Source organism: Corapipo altera, unplaced genomic scaffold, assembly GCF_003945725.1.
Source record: "Corapipo altera isolate COAL_440 unplaced genomic scaffold, ASM394572v1 64, whole genome shotgun sequence".
NCBI lineage: Eukaryota > Metazoa > Chordata > Aves > Passeriformes > Pipridae > Corapipo > Corapipo altera.
In genome coordinates, this window is record NW_020884893.1 from 10013761 (window position 1) to 10033129 (window position 19369).

At 56.8% G+C, this 19369-nt stretch overlaps 1 protein-coding gene across 3 annotated transcripts; it reads left to right on the plus strand.

Moving 5' to 3' along the window:
- The first annotated feature begins 492 nt into the window (after positions 1-492).
- On the plus strand, positions 493-17233 carry DNMT3B (DNA methyltransferase 3 beta). Of its 3 annotated transcripts, none has more exons than XM_027645905.1 (19): positions 493-597; positions 4221-4359; positions 5040-5143; positions 6271-6351; positions 6828-7016; positions 8186-8344; positions 9144-9251; positions 9961-10102; positions 10478-10606; positions 11052-11096; positions 11462-11541; positions 11802-11914; positions 12299-12482; positions 12735-12819; positions 13224-13465; positions 13624-13714; positions 13958-14106; positions 14752-14837; positions 15987-17233. In XM_027645905.1, exons 1-19 carry the CDS (start codon positions 493-495, stop codon positions 16126-16128), a joined length of 2373 nt encoding a protein of 790 aa, XP_027501706.1. In that variant the 3' UTR covers positions 16129-17233. The 3 variants fall into 3 exon arrangements, with proteins under 3 accessions (XP_027501706.1, XP_027501707.1, XP_027501708.1); XM_027645907.1 differs by lacking the exon at positions 493-597 and adding an exon at positions 3854-3947; XM_027645906.1 differs by lacking the exon at positions 6271-6351.
- Positions 17234-19369: the final 2136 nt, after the last annotated feature.

Below are 19369 nucleotides of genomic sequence, written 5' to 3' on the forward strand. Positions count from 1 at the left end.
CCGGGAGAGGGGAACGGGGGGATTCCATGGCAAGTGGGGCGAGCAGTGGTCCTACACCGACCTCCTTCGAAACGGGACAGGGAAAAAGCGGGGCGGCTGGAACGTGCTGCCCGGAGCAGGACTCGCCTCTCCTGCCTAAGTTTCTAGTTTCCAGAGAATTTTTAATGAACTGTGGGGGAGTGAGCCCGGGTATCCCAGCCCCGGCTCTGGGGCTGTGCGGGGCCGGGTGGAGGGGCGATGGGGACAGCGAGGTGTCATTGTCATGGCTTTACGTCCTCTTGTGCAGGGGGAAGATGAAGCAGTGACCGCTCCGGACAGAGGACCTGCCACTGCTGAGAGGGACCCACCTGAGCGCCGGAGCCCCCACAGCCCCCAAAAGGTGCCAGCCCTGCCCTCAGCTCCCTGCCTGCAACCCCCAGCCCTGCCCGAAGGCAGCCCCTGCCCCACGCCGGGGGGCTCGGGAGGGGCCCGGCCCGGCGGGATCCCACCGGGATGAGCATGGTAAAGAGCCGGGAGCGGCTGGAGCAGCGGCTGGCGGGGATGGTGGCTGCCCCGGAGACGTCTCCAGCCTGGTCTGCACTGGGAGAGGAGGGGCTGGTTTGTGTTTTGTTTCTTTTCTTTAGCCCAGCTTTGCTGAAAGGCAGCGGGGAGAGCCGGGGTGGGCGCCGAGGGCTGCGGGGGGAGCGGAACGGGGCAGGAGGAAACCGGGGGAAATGGAGGGAAGTGCCGGAGCGGGAGAGCGGAGGGGCCAGGCACAGGAAGCGGGCAGGGGGAGCCTGCCCTTCGCCCCTTGCCCTTCCCAGCAAGCACATCTGCGAAATGGGCGCCTTTCTTACGGAACTGCCAACCCAGCAACTCCTTTCTTTCCAGGATTAGAGGGAAATGTTCGGTTTGGGGAGACTTAAAGGCCATTAGTGTGCGCCGCAGCCCAGAGCCAGCCCGGCCATTAGGGTCCTTTATTTCTTTTTGTTATTCAAACAGGGCTTGGGCGATGGCTCCATCCCAGCCATCGGCAAAGCTTCCCTCCAGCCTTTTGATATGCATGCCCCTGTCTGGAGGCAAAGTCCGCAACCTCCCCACCTCCTGGGGACACGCACCTGATAACAGGGCAGCCTGTTTTCCCAGCAAGGAAAACTGAAACCAGCCTGGGCCAGGCTGGGGGAGCAGCCCCGGGAGCAGGGGCAGGGGTCCAGTCCAGAGCACAGTCCGGCCAGGTGAGCTCTGCCTTCCCTGCCCACCCTGCCCTCTCTGCCAGGTGAGTCCAGCTGTCGTGCCCACTCTGACTGCTCTGCCTGCTCCAGGGTCTCTGGCAAGCATGGCCAGACAGGGACCAGAATTCTCTCTAAGCAGTTAATACTGTGGCATGGTCTTTAACCAGTTTGGCAAATCTTAAAGAAACTGGTATTGCAAAATGAGGGCGGGCTCCAGAGTCAGCGGGTTCATTGTCTCCTCGGTGGGATTTGGCTGCAGGGCACGTCCTGGTCACCAGGCAGTGCCGGGGCTGCCGCTGGCGCCAGGCTCTTGGGGAGCTTTCGGCAACTCTGGAATTCTGCGTTGTTTTCCTCCTCGTGGGTTCCCATCTGGAGCGCATGGCCGTGGAGCACCCGGTGTGTTTGCAGGGCGCCGGGCAATGCAAACACTGCAGGGCTGGTCTCCTCCTCCCGTGAGGCAGCACATGTGAGGGCAGTGCTCTGTTTCTTATTATTTTCGTAATGCCCTGCGTGCACATGTTGGTGTGTTTCTGCAAGGGGAGGTGAGGACAAAGAACCGAGCCTTCCAAGCAGGAGTGGGTGAGCTTAGGAGGACGTGGCTCCTGTGGGGGGACCTGGGGTGGGCTGTGAGCGGCAGGACGGGCTTGGGCGTGAGGCTTCAGTGCTTGGTGCGAACGGCAGCAGTAGGAGGAGAAAGGATGGGAGTTACAGTCCTGCTGCATAGGTGTGGGATTTTGGGAAAGCCAGACTTTTAACGAGCAGCTTGGGCTGTGGTGTGCTGTTCCCTTTCCCGTCAGAGGATGGTGATGGGGATGTCCTCGAGTGATCTTGGGCGGTGCAGCTGGAGAGAACACAGCAGCAAACAGTGAGCTGACCTGCCTCTGCTCACAGCAGAGCCTCCAGCCCGGTGCCATGGACCTGCAGAGCTGTGGCCTGTGGGTCTCTGCTCTGCCAGGGGGCAGTTCCTTCCAAAGGGATAACTCCTTTTCCCCCACTTTATAATGGGAACAAAGACAATGTGGGAGCTCCCTGAGCACGTGGCAAAGCCGAGCTTGATGTGTTGGGTGCTCAGTCCTGGTTGTGTCATATTCCAGGGGAAACCTGGCCACTGTGTCACCCTTCCCTGCTGCCTCCCTGGCAAGGGGCTGGCAGGACACCCTCACCTGGTGGCCTGGCGAGCCCTGGCCATGCTGGGCATCGGGCAGCCCCGGAGCTGAGAGAGGAAAAGACATTTTGAGGTGCGGGTTTGAACTTCCTGGGCTCAGGCTCCTGACACAGGACTGAATGCAGGGGTCCTCTGGGGTTTTGTAGCTGCAGATGTTTGGCAGGGCTGGGCAGTGGCCTTGCCTACCCTCCCTGAATCTTACCTGCCTCATGCTGCCTCATCTGCCTGTCCCCTCTGGGTCACCCTCATGCTGGGAGAGCAGCATATCCTCTCACACCTCCCTGTAGGGATTCCCAAGGGTGATTCACTACTGTTTGATGAGATTTGCTGGTTTTGGTGGCAGCATCATCCCTGGCTGTGGCTGCTGCTGCTCTGCAGCGTCTGTGGGCTGGGAAAGGAGAGCAGACCAGGAGGAGCTGACCCGGCTGTGCTGTGCTGGGGTGGATTGCTGCATCCGGGGCCATGTGGGACCGTCCACCTGGACTGGGGGCAGGCAGCGAGTCTGGGCAGCTCCCAGGAATTGTTTGCCGGGTCTGGGAGCAGATGTGCTGCAGCAGTGGGATTTCTGCACACAGAAATCCCCCATGCAGCTGTTAGGGGGTTATGCAGCTTCAGACTCTGTCTGGTGCAATTTCTCTCCTTCTCCCTTGGTTGAGGGGGGAGGCAGGACGCTCATGGGGGACTCTGCCTGGGGAGATGGGCGCCAGACACCTGTTTTCCTTCATGTCTGGGTGTTGCAGGTTTTCTAACTCTGCCCTCGGCATCCAAAACATCAAACCCCAACTGGTCTTTGTTAGCCAGAGGTGCTGACAGATGATTTCAAAGCAGTAATCTCAATTGTTAGGGCAGTGGTTGGAGGCAATGTGGAGTGAGAGTGACGCAAAAGGGGTGGTGGGCTGGAGCTGGAGTCTCTCTGAGGCTGGGGGGGGTGTTGCTTTGGCTTCCTTACAGGGCTGTAGGTGGGCAAAGCCCTGTGCGCTCCTCAGCTCTTGCATTGCATGCTCCTGAAATGACTGTGCTGCCGAAGGGGCAAGTTGCAGCACAGACCCATAGCCCAGCAATGAGGCAGTGTTGTTCACGGCATCCCGGTGCCTCTAGGAGAGCCAGACCTTCCACTTCCAAAAACAGGATCCGGGGAGGGCACCCAAGGGAAGGCGGAGGCGTCTGAGCTCAGGCAAGGGGAGCCCCAGCTCTGCAGGGGGACACCAGGGCAGGGGGTGCTGCTGCACAGCCCCCTGCCCTGCCCCCTCGCCCTGGGGCAGGGAAGCTGAGGCCAGGAGTGGGGGGCAGGAGGAGTTTTCTCCCTTTGGGGGAGTTTAACTGGCTGCAGGCTCCAGGACTTTGCCCCTCATGGCGGGCGGGCTGCCTGCCTGTCCTGCTGCTGCTGGCACAGCCCACCCACACCTGGGCAGCTGTAATGGTGCCCCTGGGGTGGGCTGTCCCCTGGGGTGGGCTGTCCCCTGGTTTCTGAAGGGTGGCAGGGAAGTGCAGCTCCCCTCCAGACTGGGTCCAGCAGAGCGAGGTGGGGCTGGGCAGCACCGAGCCCAGGAGTGTTCCACAGCATATGGATGGTGGGGAAAAACCTCGTGTTCCCTAAAGATGAGCGAGTTGTGTCTGGAGCCTCTGTTAGCTGGAGCTGGTGGATCTTTTAAGGCCACCACATTTGTGGGGAGGTTTTGTCCAAGTGCTATTTAGCTCCCAGGACCCCTCTAGATGCGTCTCCAGTCAGACCCCGTTGCTAAGGGTGTGAAGTTGTGGCTGGCTCAAGGAGCTCACACTGTCTGCTTTGCCCTCCTTGAATCTTCCTTCATGGCTGAATTTCCTTTCCACTCTGGCTTCCACAGGCGACCATGAAACAGGACAAGAGCCACGGGCAGGATGAGGCAGACTGCAGGGCAAAGCTGATCCTCCTCAACGGGGACTGCACCAATCCTGCTACGCCCAGCGTTGTACTGGAGGCGAATGGGAAGCCCAGTACTCCAGGTGAGGGTCACCATGGTGTGCCCAGAATGCACCCTGCCTGGGATGTGCAAGGATAAACAGGGTTTGGGATCTCCCAGCCACTGTATGAGGCATTGTGGCTGGGGGGGTGGCTGCAGTGCTGCAGCCATGGCCAGGGTCCCTTCATGATGTGAGTCCACTGGGTTTCTGCAGTCTTGTAGCCCATCCAGGCCATGACCTGGTTGTGGAAATGGGTGCCACAGAGGGAGGCTGGCTCTGCCCCTTGATAGTTGAATCCCCTGGAGCAAGGGAAGAGGGGGAGCCCCACCAGCCTGAGGGGTGCCACTGCTCCTGAGATGCTCCAGTCTGGGCTTTCCAAATCCCACCTCTTGGGTAAACAAGGTCCTGTTTTAAATGACCTGGTGACAAGCCCTGAATAGCTGAGCTTTCAGGAACTAAGAAGTAGATAAGAATGTCACCACACTTGCTGCTAGTCCCTCCCAGTTTTGGGGACAGATGGGTGATCCGGGGGTGTGGTGCCACGATGGGGAGCCCTGGGAACACCACTTGTCTCTGCTCCTGGCCACAATTCTCCAAGATGAGATTTCTGTCTCTCCAAATCACGACATGCTCTTGAGAGCAGTGGGACATGCAGAGGCATGTGGGGACACAGCCAGGAGGGCTTGCAGAGCCTAAAGCTGCTCTGCCTTGTCCCTGCACAGATCCCATGGACCTCGCGCTGTTGCCTCTGCAGAACAAGGACAGCAATGGAGACCTCTCCAAGGAGGACCTGGCCTGGCCACTTGGCCTGGCAGGGGTGCAGAAGGTAAGATATCACCTAGGCTGCTCTTCAGGGACTGTCTGTGGGGGCATCCAGTGCCAGAATCCTCATCTCTTTCCCTCTGAGCTGTTCTTGTGCTGGGGGAACAGTCCAGTGGTGGATGCAGCACTCATTTACCAGTGTAAATTGTAATTTTTAAATTCCTGATTTACATGAGACCACAGCAGCAGGAGGGGGTGGTGTGAGTGATGCCCACTATGTGTTGCAGCAGCCTAATAATTATCATAATTATTATGCTGATGTTTTCTTTGAAAAGTCTTGTCTGTATTGATGGACTGAACCATCTCGTGTCTCCCTCTCTTGGGCTGGGCTGCTTTTAGCTGCCTCGGGGCTGCACCCCAGTTTTACCCACCCTCTTTTGTTGACTAGGTTGACAAACCTCCAGGATCTGGAAGCATTTTTGCCTTCTTGCTTTATTGTTTTGAGTTAGAAACAAACCCCAAGGTTGGAGATCTGCCTGAGATGAGGCAGCTTCCAAAAGAAAGAGCCATAAATCCAGTGGGTGAAAATTCAGCTTTCCCACTGTGTTTGGTTCAGGGGCTCTTCGCTGCAAAATCTCGTTTAATTTTGAGCCTCGTTATGCCGGATGCAGGAAACATGCCTGGGCTGGACTGTGTCTGTGACTGCTGGGGAAGGGCTGCTGCAGGGTGCTGCAGGGTTCTGCTGCAGGGCCAGCTGTGAGAGGAAGCACTCACGGGTGTGTGAAAGCATCCATGGGTATGTGAGTGGGTCTGAGGGGTGCTCTGCTGGGGCCTGTGGCTCTCCTGGCATGCAGTGCTCATGGCTGTGGCTCCTGCTGCTGTCAGTCACGCCGGATGCAGGGCTGCAGCAATGGGTGCTCCTGAACCCTGCAGAGACTCTGTGGAGTGCATGGTTGCCCAGAGGGGCTCAGCACAAGGTGCCTCCAGCAGCCGTCTGCTCTCCTCTTGCCCTCCCCAGGGCTCCAGTGCCGCTGGTGCTCGGCCTCGTGAAGCACAGGCTGTCCGTGTCCTGCATGGGGAGGGCACCCCTGCCATGGCACCTCTCTGTTCTGGTGGCAGGTGCAGCCCCGGGGCAGTGCTGGGTGGGAGAGCAGCCTCAGGCAGAAGCCCACAGTCCACCTCATCTTCCAGGCAGGGCAGGCCCGGCACGTGACGAGGATCAAGGATCGAAGCAGTGTGGAAGCTCTCAGGGACCTGCGAACTCCTGTGCGGGTGAGGGTCTGCGGGTCTGCCTGGGGCTTCCCTGGGGCTTCCCTGGGGCTTCCTTGGGGCTTCCCTGGGGCTCCAGAGACCTGCACTCCTGTTGCACCCTGGCCAAGCAGCTTTGGACATGGTGCAGACTCTCAGAGCCTCAGTTTCCCCTGTGTAGATTGGAGTGAGTTTGCTGTTTCTTGCCCTTTCTATGATTTGGGTGGGTTGAACACTCTGGAGTGGATTTGGGACAGTAAAAGGGGAGAGAGCAGTGGTGTGCCATTTGCTTTGGGTCTGACAAGTAAAAGCCGAGCAGTTCTCCTGCAGAATCTCCTGTTAAGGGCTCTCCTCTCTGCTTGTGGCAGCAGCAGTGCCCTCAATCGCTGGCTCCCCTTCTCCAGTCCTGACTGTGAGGTTGGGGGATGATGTGGAGCAGGTCTCTGTTCCCCACTGCCCCTCTCCTTGCAGCACTGACCTTCTCTCCCTTTGCCATGCAGGGCTCCAGGCGTCGCTCAGCCGTGTCCACACCGCTGACCATCGACCTGACAGAGGATGACTCCCGGGACTCATCCCAGAGCAGCAGCACACTCTCTGGCAGCAGCTCCCAGGAGGGGCAGAATGGCTCTGCCGAGCTGGGGGCTGAGGAGTCAGAGAGCAGAGATGTGGGGATGGCGCTGGAATACCAGGTACGGAGGGGCTGAACTCTGCTCTTGGATCCACGGTGGTGTGGGGCTCGGATGAACCTCCCTGGCTTGTCCCAAGCCTGCAGGCGTGGGGAACCTCTGGAAACCTCACTGCTGCTTCTCCTGTCTCCCCTTCCCTGCCTGCCCTTCCCTGTGTGCCTGGGGTGTGATGTCTCAGGCTGTGGGGGCAGCTTACTGCCGAGGGACACTTTAGGGATCAGTCCTGGCAAGCTGCCTCCAGTGCCACACACAGGCCCCCGAGACACGCATGCGTGGCATGTGCCCTGCCGTGCTGTGCCCCGCTGAGACAGGCAGTTGCATGTGCAGAAAACATTTCTGTTGGGGATGCTGGAGAGAACTGAAGCTGCTGGGGCTGCAGAGCGGGATTCAGTGCCTGCAGGCCACAGGGCAAGGCCCCAGACTTGCAGGAATTGGGCAATTGCATCTTGCTGCATAATTAGGAGCCTAATTGCAGAACAAAGCTGGAAAGAAGGGCTCTGCAGGCGGAGGTGACTCCGCTCTGTGCGAGGTGCCCTCCCCATGTAAAGCACCCAGCTTGGCCCTCAATGGGTCACATCAAAATTCTTGGTTCTTTTTCATCTCCCTGTTTTCACTCTGCCCTGTTTCCTGCTCTCCCCAGTGGGAACAAGAGGGATGGGTGGGTGGGAACCCTCTCCCTGGGCTGCAGCCAGGTGGGCTGAGCTGTGAGCCCTGTGAACGGGCTGCCCTGTGCCAAGGAGGAACCTCGGGGCACCCAGGGAGCAATCTCGGGGCAAGGCTTCCCAGTGTTTGCAGAGACCCTGGGAGGGCAGGCAGGAGTGGACATGCACAGGGCCTGGTGCCAGGAGGGCTGTGCAGGACAGAGCACGCACCATGCCGTGTGCCAGGCATGGGCTCAGCGTGGGGCTGGCACACACAGACCTCCCCACTGAGCTCTGGCATGGTGCAGGGCTGGGAGCCAGTGCTGCCAGGAGGTGCTGGGCCATGTGCTTGAAGGAGGGGGTGCAGCCTGTCTGCACAGACGTCTAAGTGTGTGACACACGTGGCAGAGCAGCTCCTCAAGGCGCTCTGGGTCCATCCCCTGTGCTCCAGGGCTCTCCTGCAGAGCTGCCCAGATAAAATAGGGCGTTTGTGCTTTTTGGCAGATCTGTGTTGTCATCTCTTGCTTTCAGGATGGGAAGGACTTTGGAATTGGGGAGCTCGTCTGGGGGAAGATCAAAGGTTTCTCCTGGTGGCCTGCAATTGTTGTCTCCCACAAAGCCACGGCCAAGCGCCAGGCTGTGTCAGGCATGCGGTGGGTGCAGTGGTTTGGAGATGGAAAGTTCTCTGAGGTAAGCCTGTTATCTGCCCCTGCCTGCTGTGCCCAGCCCCAAACCCCCTCCCCTGCACATTTTTGCCCCGCTCCTGGGGCTGCCTGTGGGGTGTGTGCTCCCTGCAGCCTCCCTGGGCAGGCCCCTGGTGTTCAATAGCCAGGCCTTGGCAGGCTCTCATGGCTCTGGTGTCTGTAACTAATAATTGGACACTGTAGGTCGGTGACAGTATCCAGCAGTGGGAACACATGCCTGGCCCCTACGCAGGGTTTTGTCCAGGTCTTGCGCTCCAGGGCTGCCCAGGAGCCCTGCCTGGTTAAGGATGTCCCATCAGAGACCCATCACCCCCCACACAGATTCAGAATATCCTAAGTTGGAAGGGACCCATGGGGATCGTTGAGTGCAACTCCTGACCCTGCTCAGGACAACCCCGAAATCCCATTATGTGCCCAGGAGTGTTGTCCAACACTGCTTCTCGAGCTCTGGCAGGCTGATGCCGTGACCACTTCCCTGGGGACCCAGTTCCAGTGCCTGACCACCCTCTGAGTGAAAAACCTTTTTCTAATATGCAACCAGGATATCCAACCCCTCCCATGCTGCAGGCGGGAGGGAGGGAAGTGCCGTGCTGGTGTCACAGTGCCTGGTGTCACAGTGCCAGCAGAGGGTGCAACCCACCCGTCCTTGTCATGCTGCCGCTGGGCTTCCTCCCCTGGCTGCAGTGCCGCAGGGTCGGGGCTGGGAATGTGGTGCCGGAGGGGAAGTGGCTGGGCAGGACATTCCTGTCCTGTCTCGCTGGTGAGCTCTTGTCACTCTCTCACAGGTTTCTGCGGACAAGCTGGTGGGACTGATGGCCTTTAGGCAGCATTTCAATTCTTCCACGTTCAATAAGCTGGTGTCCTACCGCCGTGCCATATACCATGCCCTGGAGGTAACCACCAGGGGTGGGTGGGTGGGTGGGTGAGGTGCCAGCTAAACCAGCTGGACTTGAAAGCAGCAGGATGGGGCTCAGGAAAATAGTCCTTTCTCTGCTAGGATGATTTGCAAGTGCAGCTTTGGGGCCAAACTCTGCTTATCATCGGGGTTCAGGGGTAACTGCTCCTGCTCCAGGGTTTGCTGCTCCAGATCCCCAGGCCAGGCTCCCTGCACTGTCTCAGACACAGGAGCATCACAGCAGCAGGGCAGTGCCAGGCTGGCCTGAGGTGTCCCGGGCTAGTGCCAGGTGCCCTTTGGAGTCAAGGTGGTGCTGAGCACCCTATGTGTCCAGTCCACATCCAGGGGGTGCATCACACACCGGGATTAAGGGCTGCAGATCCACAGGCACCTCTTCTGCCTTCCTGTCGCTTGCCAGGGAGCAAGAGTCTGGGCAAAAGCTGGAGCTGTGCTGTCCATGCTCCTGGCTCCACTGAGGCTGGTGAAGGATGGATGGGCTCATTGCAGGGATGGGGGCACCAGAGCACAGCCGAGGGCACACCCAGAGCAGGAATCCATCAGCTGCTGCCATCCCAGGGCCACCAAACCCCACACCCGTGTGTGTCGGATGGGGAGGGGGCCTGGGGCTGTGGCCCTGACAGGGGTGTGGCTGCTTCCCAGACAGAGACCACCCTGTCACCCTATCCCATGCTGTCCATTCTCGGCAGGTTGCCCGGAGCCGGTCAGGGAAGACGTTTACAACTGGCCCCAGGGACTCGCTGGAGGAGCAGCTGAAGCCGATGATTGACTGGGCAATCACTGGCTTCAAACCCCTGGGGCTCAAGGGACTGCAGCCACCCAAAACCTCAGGTGAGGCAGTGGCATCAGCTGGATGGGGGCTGGCATGGCACTGGCAGGGGGCTGGTGTGGTCAGCAGCCACCAGTATCTGGCCCCAGCTGAGCCTGCTCATCCTGTGCCGTGGCCATGCCACTCCAGTCCCAAAGTGGTCCTGGAGCTCCTCACTGGGTCCCTGACAGTGACTTTGCAAAAAGCCAGAGCAAAGCACTCTCTGTGCCCTTGGTCCTGGAAATCTGACTTGGCTGAGCCTTGTGCCATGAGTGGGGAGCCCGGGTGGCCAGGAAGGGTTCTTCTTGTAACTGGGCTTGGCAGGAGATGTCTCCCGTTGCCCTGAGGTGGTCCTGGGGCTGGAGGCTCGTGCCCAGGGAGCTGCCTTTCTCTTGCAGAAAATGGGGTGCTGAGGAATGGGACAGAGGAGGTGCTGTCCCTTGAACAGTATCCCCCCACCAAGAGGCTGAAGAGCTACCCCTGCAACAATGGCAAGGAGCAGCGCATGGAAGAGGACCAGACCCGAGGTAACCAACAGAGAGAGCTGGGGAGTGGCTCGGCCTGGGCTGCGCACCCTGAGAGCACTGGAAAACCATTCTGGGAAAGGGGTTGGCTCTTCCCTGGTGGCCATGAGCTTGGTTCCTGAGGGCAGAAGCTTTTGTGATCCCATGGTGCTCAGTTGTGCCTTATTAGACACCAGCAAACCCAGCTGCAAGATAGGGGCTGGGCTTCACTAATGGCTCAGCTTGGACATGATCCATGAGCTGCTGTGCTGAGCTCTAATATCTCCTTCAGTGAAAGGATGTGGGTTTTGCCCCAAAATTTCTAATATGCCCATGGCCAACCTTCTCTGTGTGATGCTCAGCAAAGCTGGAGCAGTTCTAAATGCAAGAAAAAAAGCAGCTGTAAGCAGAATTCATTTAGAGTTTCTAATGTAAGGAATGATAAATTTTTTTTTTTAATTTTATAAAGAACAAATGGTTTCCGAAGTTACGAACAACAGCGGGAAGCTGGAAGGTAATCACTGGTCCTGTCTCCCTTGGGAAGAGGTGTGGGGTGATGTGGGATCCTGGCTGGCAGTGCTCAGCAAGGGTTGTGGGTTCCTTTTTAACAGCACCATCCAGGAGGGGGGAAAACGCTGTGACTGCAGGGTGCTGGGGGTCCCCCTGTGCTGAGGGGAACAGGGTGCTGTGCAGATCCTCCATGGGGAGCCACAGCCACATCTGGATGCCGTTCCAAGGGCAGACCCCATTTGGATGCTGTTCCAAGGGCAGGCTGTTCCAGACACTGTTCCAAGGGAGGCTCCAGCCTCTGGGGGTTTGGGGACTCCCTGCCCCGACGTCTCCCTGCCTTGGGTGAACACAGCTCTCTCTGTCCCACAGACAGCTGTTTGTCCTGCGGGAGGAGGAACCCGGCCACCTTCCACCCACTGTTCAAAGGAGGCCTCTGCCAGACGTGCAGGGTAAATGCTGGGGCTGGAGGATGGGGCCGGGATCCATCCAGTGTTGCTGGGACAGGGAGTGGCTGTACCAGGTCCTGGCCATGCTGTGTCCTCCACGGGGCTGTCCCTTGGCATGTTCTTGCCACCTGAAACACCAAGGATGTGCATCTCCGAGTGCTGGGCGGGTACCAGGGATGGACCAAAGCTGCATTCTCTCTTCACCCTCTGAGCACAGCTCCTGATTCTCTGTCCTTCTCTCCTCCTGGCTGTCCTTTCACTAGGATAGATTCCTGGAGTTCTTCTACATGTATGATGAAGATGGTTACCAGTCCTACTGTGCTGTCTGCTGTGCGGGCAAGGAGCTGCTGCTCTGCAGCAATTCCAGCTGCTGCAGGTGGGCCCCGTGTCTCTGCTCCTGGGGCTGTGGCCCTGACATCATTCCAGGGAGCTGTGGGGAGCAGGGTCCTGCATGACCCTGGGTGCAGGGGCTATGCTGCTCCCCAGCTGGCTGCCATGCAGCATGTCCCAGCACAGCCTACTTCTCCCTGCTGAGCCAGGCAGCACCTGAATAAGCCCTGGGGAGGTTGGCAGGAGATTTACCCATGCCTTGGGTCACTGGCTTGTGTTAGCAGCCCTAAAAACCAAGGTACTGCCTGGAAAAATATCCTGTACAACAGGGCAGGGGCTCTGGTGCATGGCGGGGGAGATTCCAGGAGAGGCTGAGGTGACCCAGAGGGGTCCCTGAGGTGACAAGCACAAGGTGTTGTGGTTTGGGCAGGTGCTTCTGTGTGGAGTGTCTGGATGTGCTGGTGGGGCGAGGGACGTCGGCCAAAGCAAAAGTGCAGGAGCCCTGGAACTGCTACATGTGCTCACCCCAGCAGAACTACGGGCTGCTGCAGCGCCGGCAGGACTGGAACGCCCGTCTGCTGGACTTCTTCACCAGTGACAAGGGACAGGAATATGTAAGGGCTGTGGGCAGGGAGCCTGGCATGCTGGGGTGTGGGGAAGAGGGTCATGAAGGTCAGGGCAAGTGGCTTGGAATTCCTCTTCCCTCTGCCTCGGTCTTGTTCCTTCACCCTCTCCAAGGGTGCTGGGCTCTTGGCCCTGCAGATGCCCTCCTGAAGGCAGAGGTGATGCCTGCAGAGCTGAAGTTTGGCCTCATAAGGTGATGCAGCACTGCCAGGGCTGGGGCTTCATGGCTGTTTCCATTGCAGGCTGCACCCAAAATCTACCCAACAGTCCCACCAGCAAAGAGGAGACCAATCCGAGTGCTCTCATTGTTCGATGGGATAGCAACAGGTGAGGCTGTAGGGAAGCACTGCCTGATGGCTTTTCAGCACTGGGCAGCAGAGATGAATCATTCCATGGACTCAGATCTGTCTCTGAAAGCTTGTTGGGGAGAAGGGGGCGAAGATAGGAGGGATCCCCATCAGCAGGAGTCGAGAGCAGGAGAAAGGGAAGGATGGATGGAAGGAGGGAGGGAGGCATGGGAGTTTTGCTCACAGAGGTTCAGGTGGCTGGTTCCCCTGAGAAGCCAGAGCTGTGGGGAGAACAGCAACTTGCCCTCTGGTGAAATGCCTGAGGGCAACTGGTTTGGCTCAGTTCACTCAGCTCTGGCATTCTGCTTTCTGGGAGCAAACTGGAGGAATGGGTCAAAAAAAAGTTTGCTCATCCTGAAGTCTTGTGTGACTGCCCCCACCTAGGACATCCAGGAGCAGCCACATCAAGCTCTGCTGACGAAGGAGACCGGGAGGCCAAAGAGAGCAGTGCGACCTCAGACCTCTGTCCGTTGGCAGGGTACATGGTGCTGAAGGACTTGGGCATCCAAGTGGAGAAGTACATTGCCTCGGAGATCGGCGACGACCCCATCGCGCCGGGCACCGTGCGGCGGCCCGAGGGCAATATCACCTATGTGCATGATGTCAGGAACATAACCAAGAGAAATGTGAGCTCCACTTCTGTGGGGAGCCAGGGGATGTGGCCCCGTGGGTGTGTGGGTCTCACCCCACCAGCCCTGGGATGGGCTCGTCCCCTACCCCACTGGGGAGGAGAGATGCACTTCCGTGGCATTTCCTAATGGGCTGGTGTGTCTGTTCCCTGTAGATTGAAGAGTGGGGTCCTTTTGACCTGGTGATCGGCGGAACCCCTTGTGACGACCTCTCCCTTGTCAACCCAACCAGGAAGGCACTCTTTGGTAAGGCTGCTTCACCTCTGCTGAGCTAGGTACCCCGGGGTGTTCCTGGGTCATGGAGCCACCTTACAGCCCAGGGAAGTGTTTCAGCCCCAGGCTGTGTTGGTGGTGGCTCCCTGTGGCACCTGCAGAGCACGGGCTGTTTCCATGCCTGCTGTGGTAGAGAGAGCAGCCAGGCCCCACCCCGACACCCCATTCCCGGTGCCTCAGCTGGTCCCAACCTGCTGCTCTGCTTTTTCCCTGCAGAAGGAAGCGGGAGGCTGTTCTTCGAGTTCTACCACCTGCTCAACTACGCCCGTCCCAAGGAAGGCGAGGAGCGGCCCTTCTTCTGGATGTTTGAGAATGTGGTGGCCATGAGGGTCAATGACAAGAGGGACATTTCCCGGTTTCTGGAGGTAGGGATTGCTGCTGGCTGCAGGAAAGGCGTCACAGCAGGTGACACTTGCTGGGCTGTGCAGGGTGTGCCAGCTGTGAGGGTCTGGCTATGGTTTCCTGTGGCCTCAATGCTGGAAAACCCCCTGCCTGGTGCACATGCCGAGGAATCAAGTTTAGTCTTGGCTCTGGATCCTCCCCTCTGGCTTTCAGCAGGTCAAACCCAAGCACTAGTCCTCCGGGGGAGGGGTTATGCCAGCCTTGAAGAAAGCATCTGTTCAGAGCAATGCCTGTTATTTCCAGGGAGAGGGAGGTCAGGGACTGGGAAGGGTTTTTAACTCTGTGGTAGCCAGGACAGGCTGTGAGTCAGCAGGGACCCTGGTGTAAAAGCCCCATCAGAGGCTGACAGTTCTGATCCTGGCCCAGGGGAACCAGCACTGAGCACCCTGAGAGGGTTATTAGCTGCTGGCCATGGCCATGACCTGGGAGCCCATGTGGCCAACCAAGATGTGCTGTGGTGTGGAACAGGGTTTGTGGGGGCTACATCCTCAGGAGGATTTGCTGGAGACTTTTAAGTCCCTGCAGTGCAGTGGGAAGGGCTTTTCCTGCAGGAGAGGACTAAACCCACATCTCCTTTAACGTTTATTTCCCCCCTCTCTGGCCCCCAGTGTAACCCAGTTATGATTAATGCGATCAAGATATCGGCTGCCCACCGAGCTCGTTACTTCTGGGGCAACCTCCCGGGGATGGACAGGTAATCAATCAGTCCTTTGCTGTCCTCTTGAATCTCTCGCTGTAGTTTTTGTTGGGTTGTGCTGCTCGTGGGTTTTTTTGCCTCCCTGGCTCAAAGCCCAGCTCCTGGGAGTGAGGAGCCGCAGCTCCCGCACGGGGCAGCTTCCCTGCAGTGATGTGCACATGATAATTAATGCACTTACTAATGAGCAATGACTGTGGGAAAAGTGTAGTAGTGTCCTGTGCCCTGGACCTGAGGCATGTGGAAGGAAGAATGATGGGGCTTGCACAGGGTGCTGTGTGGTGGGTGTGCATGTGCCCCAGCCTTGGTGTAAGGCCCAGGCTGATGTGGGGGTGCTGTATGGCAGCCCTGTGCCCTGTGCCATGATGGGGGGGTTTGCTGGAGGTGAACCAAGCAGCCACTGGGGCTCAGCTGGGTGTAGTGGCGTGGGGAAGCTCATACTGCAGCAGGCAGCTGCTGATGCAAAGCATGGTAGTGCTGTGCTCCTCCAAACCCTATTCACACCCTGAATTCATGGCAAAAAAACAACAGAAGGACTTTGAGTAGATAAAATCCAATTGGAGTAATCCTGCACACCAAATACTCCTAGTAACAGAACCTGAAGTTTTTGCCTAGCGGATGCTTTGGCCAGTAAACACAGACTGGGGTTAAATATTTTTATTTGTTTATTTAAATTGCCAGTATTTGTTGGAGTTAACACTGAGCTAAAGGCATTTGAAAGTAAAATAACAATTCCTGAGCCTTTGTCATGTGAAATGGCTCTTGGACTTTCATCTGATTGTAAGGGAAGTGCCCGGCCCATGACTCAGAGCTACCCAGAGCTACTCATTCCTATCTCCATGGAGTAGCCTGAGGTGGTGCTTGCAAAGGTGCTGCTGAGCAGAGGCAGGCAGGATACCACTGGCACAGGGCTTCTCCAAAAGCCTTGCCAGAAAAAAGCTACAAAGGGCACAGGGAAAGGTGGGCTGCCACTGCCTGTCCCCATTCAGAATGGTGACACTGCTCAGGCCATGTGGGGAGCAGAGTGCCCTTCCCGTAGGAGATTCCAGATGCTCTGTGTCTCTGGTGGCTCAGGAGCAGGGCTGGCCAGCGAAAGGGGCTCCTGCTTCTGCTCTGTCTCACCCACCATCTCCTGCCTCTACTCCTCAGGATCTTCGGCTTCCCCCTCCACTACACGGACGTCTCCAACATCGGCCGCGGGGCTCACCAGAAGGTGCTGGAGAAATCGTGGAGCGTCCCGGTCATCCGGCACCTCTTCTCCCCACTCAAGGATTACTTTGCCTGTGAATAGCAAGCCGAGCGTCCCTGTCTCTCTGGTAAAGGTGCACAGCACCGCTGCTGTGGCGGGAGAGGGACGGGCACGGCTGCCAGACTGCCGGGACCCCCGTCCCTCCCCGGCCACGTGCTGCGGGACGGCAGCCTGGCCCTGCAGGGAGAGCCGTCTGTAACCAAAGAACCTGGCAGGGTCACTTCTTTAAAGGGACTAACGGGCAGTGATTCGTAGGAAATGATGGACAAGGAGCTTTAATTACCCAGCACAGGAGCTCTATGCATCACTGATGAGATGGGGAGTCTCCTCCACAGCATTAACTATTCCGGTTTAGCCTGGAGCTGGGAAGTCACCACTTGCTGAGCAGTCAGCGTGGGGGCAGCTGCCAGGGAGCTGCAGGCAAACCTGAACTACAGTGAATTAATGCCTTTCCTAAACAAACAAAACCTCTTGAAGCAACTGCCAAAAACCCCCAAACCGTAGCAGCAGGTGTAGGGGACCCTGCTCAGGTTACACACTGAACACAAGATTATACAGAAACCAAATCTTTTTTTATTTTTATTTTTTTTATAAACTTTACTTTTGTTGTTTTAATGTCTATTGCTGCTTTTAAGGCATTACATAAGAATGTGGAGATTCCTAGACCTGAATGTAGCTGAAACTGAACTGTGAGGTGATAGAATTACTTTTCTAGCTAGAACTGAAGAAATACTGTTTTATGTGTTTGGCTGTAGTTTACAGATATTCACTACTTCCTTTTTAAAGCATCTAAACCCTTTCCTTACATTTTAAAATCCTGCTGAATGGCTTGAAAGCTTACACAGTAATTGGAGCAGGGAGGATTTGGTCTCCAGTGTCTGTAAAGGAAGATGTTCTTGGAGCATCCATTTCCCAAATGAATGTGGTATGTCAGCAGGAAGGACAGCGTAGTGGTCAATGGCATCCTCAAACCACAGCCCCCCAAATGTCATGTACCATGTCATGAACCTGAGCAGCAGTGGCAGGGTGTTGGCTGTGGGGCAGGGGGTTCCTTATAGGGAAAATCCCACCCGACCCCTATGGGGATGCAAGGTCCAGGAGTGCAGCACTGCTCTTGCCCGCACTGTGGGCAGGGGGAGTGGACCCTGAGGGGTGAGAAAGCTGTGTGGGGGCTGTGTGTGTCCCCCCACTGCGGGCACTGCCACTGCTGGGGGGTTTTGGGGGGATGCAGGCAGGGCTGTACCTCTCCTCCTCTGTGCACTCATCTCCCTGTGCATCCCTGGGCAGAGGTGGGATGCTCCTGGTGCTTGTGTGCCCAGCCCCAGCCTGGCAGTGCCCTGGGGGCTCCCGTGGATGTGCACACGAACTGGAACCTCCTGCAGCCACCAGTGTGCTCACTTTTGATTGCCTTCCTCTGCTCCCCGACTTTGCCAGACTGACTCTCCCGCTGTCCATGAAGCCAGCATCCAGGGAGGTGTGGGTGCCTGCCTCTGTTCCTGCCAGGTTTTCCTTAGCCACTGGGCTGCTGCCTCAGCAGGCATCTCTAAAGACTCTGAATTCCAATGCACATTTCAATGCACTGAAACAGCTTGTGACATTCCCCTCTCCTCTGTCCTCCCCTACCTCTGCTGGTCACCTGGCTCTGGCAGAGCCCCTTCAGTGCCTTCTCACAATTAATTGGGTCCAAACCATGGGCCAACCCACCTCCCTGATTGGTGCTAGGCTGTCTTGCAAGGTGTTGTACAGCATCAGTGGGAGGTAAGAGCCTCTCTCCCAGCTCCTTCTACCTCTCTGACACGCTGGGACCCCCTGGCACCCCTGTCTCAGCTGGTGGAGGATGGCAGCTTCTCATTTTCCACCCTTATGTGCAGCTTTCCACCCCAGCTCTGACGATCATTTTCTCTTGGTCTCCACCCCAAGGCTGTACTTGGGAATGGGCAGAAAAGGAAACCCAGGTAGTTTAAAGGCTTTTTTTCCTGTTTTAACCTGGAGGTTACTCTTAAAGTCTTCCTTGAGGGGTTCATTCTCCATGACATATATTCAAGCCCCACACCTTAGTCAAGAAAACGCTGGAGAAAGCCAAGTGAGCTGCTCCATGTCACTTCCTGGGGACATGTAGCACTGTCTTGTCACCAGCCCCAGGGCTGGGAAGATGGCAGGGTGGGTTCTGTGTGTGCTGAAGGTGTTTGGGAAGCCTTGGCATTGCCACTGCTGCACTGGCTGGTTTTGAACCCCTTGCCAACCTCTGATCCTTGTGTCCAGCTGGAGCCCAGCCACAACACTAATTCCTCATCCCAGCTCCTTGAAGTCCCTGTTCAGAGCCCAGCATGGGGCCTGTGGGTGACAGACATCCTCTGCTCTGGACCCCTCTGATGGGTTTGATTTTTCCAAACTGGGCAAACACGGTGTCCTCACTCCACAGCATCCCTGATCTTATACTCCAAATCTCACATCCTTTCCTATCTGATCAAAAGGAAAACAAATAGATGAGGGGGAAAAAAAAAAAGGACTTGGGGAAAGTAAACAAAGATAAAAGAGGAATGAGAATTGTCTTGGCATTAAGCTCACTTGATGAGAATTGTAGCAGACAAGTCTTCCTTGAAATGTTTTTCCCTGTTAAGAGCCGCCTTTTATTATGTGTTTATAAAATGTTGTTAAGGGAGGGGGATTTCAGAAATGCCTTTTTAATACTTTTTAAAGGTTTCTAACTCCCTGGTGCTATTTTTTTAGGTTAAGGATTTTTAATGTTGAACATGTTGCGGGTTTTTGTACAATCTTCTAAAAATAAAAGAAATGTATCGTTTTGAACACATTTTACATGTTTTTTTGTATCCAGAGTGTGGAAACCCCCAACTCTTCCTAGTCCACATGATTCCACTGGTTTCCACGTGGGAAAGAAAGGGGATCCATGTCGATAGTTTACCATTTATCATGTCTGATTAAAAAGGAGTATTTCTGTATGGTGGGACTGTCTTTACTGGGTGAATAAAAGCGGGTTTGCAGCAGGAGGAGGGGCACAGTTGGGGAGCCAGGATGCCCCTTCCCCACTGCTGCTGAGGTGACACCCAGTGACACCAAGGTGGCCAGCCCTGGCTGTGCTGGGTGGTGGAGGTCAGGCTGTAGAGGGGAGTCTGATCTCTGGCTGGGCTAGGAATCAACTGCAGCCACTCAGTGAAGATGTAGTCTATCCCAAATAGGGATATAACCTAATGGGCAGGGACACCTTCCACTACTCCAGGTTGTTCAAAGCCCCATCAGCTCTGACCAACACATAGTTATGGTC